The sequence below is a fragment of the Penaeus vannamei genome, chromosome 17 (genome assembly GCF_042767895.1).
Source record: "Penaeus vannamei isolate JL-2024 chromosome 17, ASM4276789v1, whole genome shotgun sequence".
Lineage (NCBI taxonomy): Eukaryota > Metazoa > Arthropoda > Malacostraca > Decapoda > Penaeidae > Penaeus > Penaeus vannamei.
Window position 1 is genome coordinate 578,729 of NC_091565.1, and position 2,500 is coordinate 581,228.

Below are 2,500 nucleotides of genomic sequence, written 5' to 3' on the forward strand. Positions count from 1 at the left end.
AGAGACTCGTCACAGTTCCCGAAACCCGGAACAATCCCGCGTCACACTCATTTCCAGCGCGAAATCCCCGAACAGACTTTGACCAACAGCCTGTGCAGCCTTCATGTGTGTCTTTTAATAGCTTGCGGGCGTCCCTGACCCTGAACGTGATGACACCGCGCGGGCTTATGAGCTCCTCTTGCGGCGAGTGCAGACTAAACAATAAAATTCGTCTTTTTGTGTCGGTGTGCGATGGAAAGCGATCCCCAATGAAACGAAGCGGCCACTCAACACGGGGAGAGATGGGCGTGTTTGGAGCGGCGTCTCCCTCTTTGCGAAAGAACGTTTTGGTTCTTGGATTTCATCGTTTACATTGTTTTTTTTTTACTGTTTTCGCTTTATTTGTGCTTGGTGAATCATGACTTGTCCTTCGTTTGCGGCTAGTGATCTTGTGCACATCCGCATCCACCTTTTTCACAATTTCCCTTTTCCTATCATTCTCTACCTTTCTCATATGTATTCTCTTTCTCATCCCCTTTCCTGCTCTACCCTCTCTCCTCCTGTTTACTCGACCCCCGCCTCCCCTCATATCTGAACTGGCCACACACTTCAGGCATCTTACCACTCGAATGTTTGTTTGTTTAACCAGCGCGAGACGGAGGACTTCTTATCATGCAAAGCACACCATCTCGCTTGCTTCTATCTCCCCCTAGTTGAGTTTGAGAGATTGCGAGTCAATGCGTGCGGAGGATATTCTTCGTGATGTGGAAAGAATTGACCAGGTGTTAAAAGAAAGTGGTGCTGATAGCGATGTGTTAGATGTTACCGCTGCGATACCGCGACGTAATGGAATGATAACAGTTTGCAGCGAGGAAGATCCGTTGAAATCGATAACGGAACGGGATACACACTAAGGGCAGGACAAGGTGAAGTGAGGTCAGTTATGTGGTGGATGAAGGTCAGGCCAGTTCTTGGGTGTTGGGTAGGATCTGTTTGACTGCTGATGGAAAGCTTCAGTAATACAGCGGCTACATCAATGTAACGGAACATAAAATTGCAACAAATGACATTACCTGAATACAGCTGGCAGGTAAGGCAGCTGGTCGGGCGAGGTCAGCGCGCCACGCACTGTCACGTTACGGCCGTCCGTGCTGCCAACGTCGATGCTAAGTCCACCAGCTGACTGAACCGTCATCTGATTGACGGAGTGAACAGTCAGCTGTTCAGATGTGGGGGGCTGGAGGGGGACTGGGCCCACCCAACCCCCCTGGGGACTTAGAGGTCGGCTGGCCATGTGGTATGCCATGGGCCTGGAGGAGCAGGGCATGGTCGCCACGCGCTGCATGCCCTTGGGAGGGGAGGACACAGCGCCAGCGCCATGGAGGCTGCTGGTGACGGGGCCGCGCGGTGCCACCACAGGTGCCAGCGACGGCGGCACGCCAAGGGGCCCCCGCTGTGCTAGGACCGGTCCCAAGGACGGAGGGACGCCTCCCCCCACCCCGTACTCGCCCCGCTGGTAAAAGGGCGAGCTGCCCACGCCGTACTCCCGCTGCGGCAGGAACGACACGCCCCCGCCGACGCCGTACTCGCGGCCCGGGTACGTGGAGGGCACCATGCCCGTGATGGTGTGGTACGGGTTGTAGTTGACAGCCATGTTGGGGGGCGCCACCACAGTGCGGTAGTTGTTGAGCGGGGGGTCCAGGCCCGTGGGGAGGGTCGCCACCATGCTCATGGGGATGGTGGGCACCGCCCTCATGCTGGAGGCAGAGATCTTGCGCACGGGGGCGGCCGTGGCGGTGCACAGTGCCTGCCGCTGCGTGGGCGCCGAGAAGGACGCCGAGGAGGACACGACGACCGCTGGGTGCCGCGGCGCCGGGGCAGAGCTGCTGACGACGGCCTGGGGGAGTGGCGCCTTCGCCTCGGCCTTTCCCTCCTGCTGCTGCTGCTCGGCAAGCAGCTCGCCGCTTCCCACCGGGACGATGGTGAACACGTGATGCGTCCCCTGCAGCCGCACGCCCATCCTCGAGCCGTGCGCGCCCTTCACGGGGCACGTCGGGGCTTGGCTGTACAGGGGCGCCACTGCGACGGTGGGCACGGCCGAGTATGTGGTAGCAACGCGATCTGTCACATAGACCACGGGCGTGCCATTGCTGTGCCTCCCGGGGAGCTTCTGGTTCACTGCCTGCACGCCCATGCCATTCACTACACTTCCGTCACTGGGCCACAGCGCCGAGCACGGGGGCTCCACTAAACTTGTCTTAGGCCTGCAGCCGTTCGCGCCACTGCCGTCCACGTGCCCCTGAATCTTTATGACGGTGGGTGGAAAGACCTCCGCTTTCTCCGCCGCCTCCAGCGGCAGTAACGGAATTGCACTGTCTGGGTCATTATCGAGGTCATGCTCAGAAGTTGGGTCACCAAGTTTGCCCTGGCCTCGCACGCCGTTGCAAGGCTTACTCTCTGCACCGCTAGATATCAGAGGTCTGTGCTCCTCGTCAGTCGCGATTTCTTCTCTACTACTGTA

At 58.5% G+C, this 2,500-nt stretch overlaps 1 protein-coding gene across 1 annotated transcript in view; it reads right to left on the reverse strand.

The window, feature by feature from the left end:
• Positions 1-2,500, reverse strand: part of LOC113822399 (sodium- and chloride-dependent GABA transporter ine) — a 115,677-nt gene that overhangs the window by 113,028 nt on the left and 149 nt on the right. Inside the window, exon 1 of the mRNA XM_070131697.1 lies at positions 1,053-2,500. This exon is cut by the window's right edge and continues 149 nt beyond it. Coding sequence (XP_069987798.1) covers positions 1,053-2,500 — 1,448 coding nt within the window. The remainder of the gene's footprint in view (positions 1-1,052) is intronic.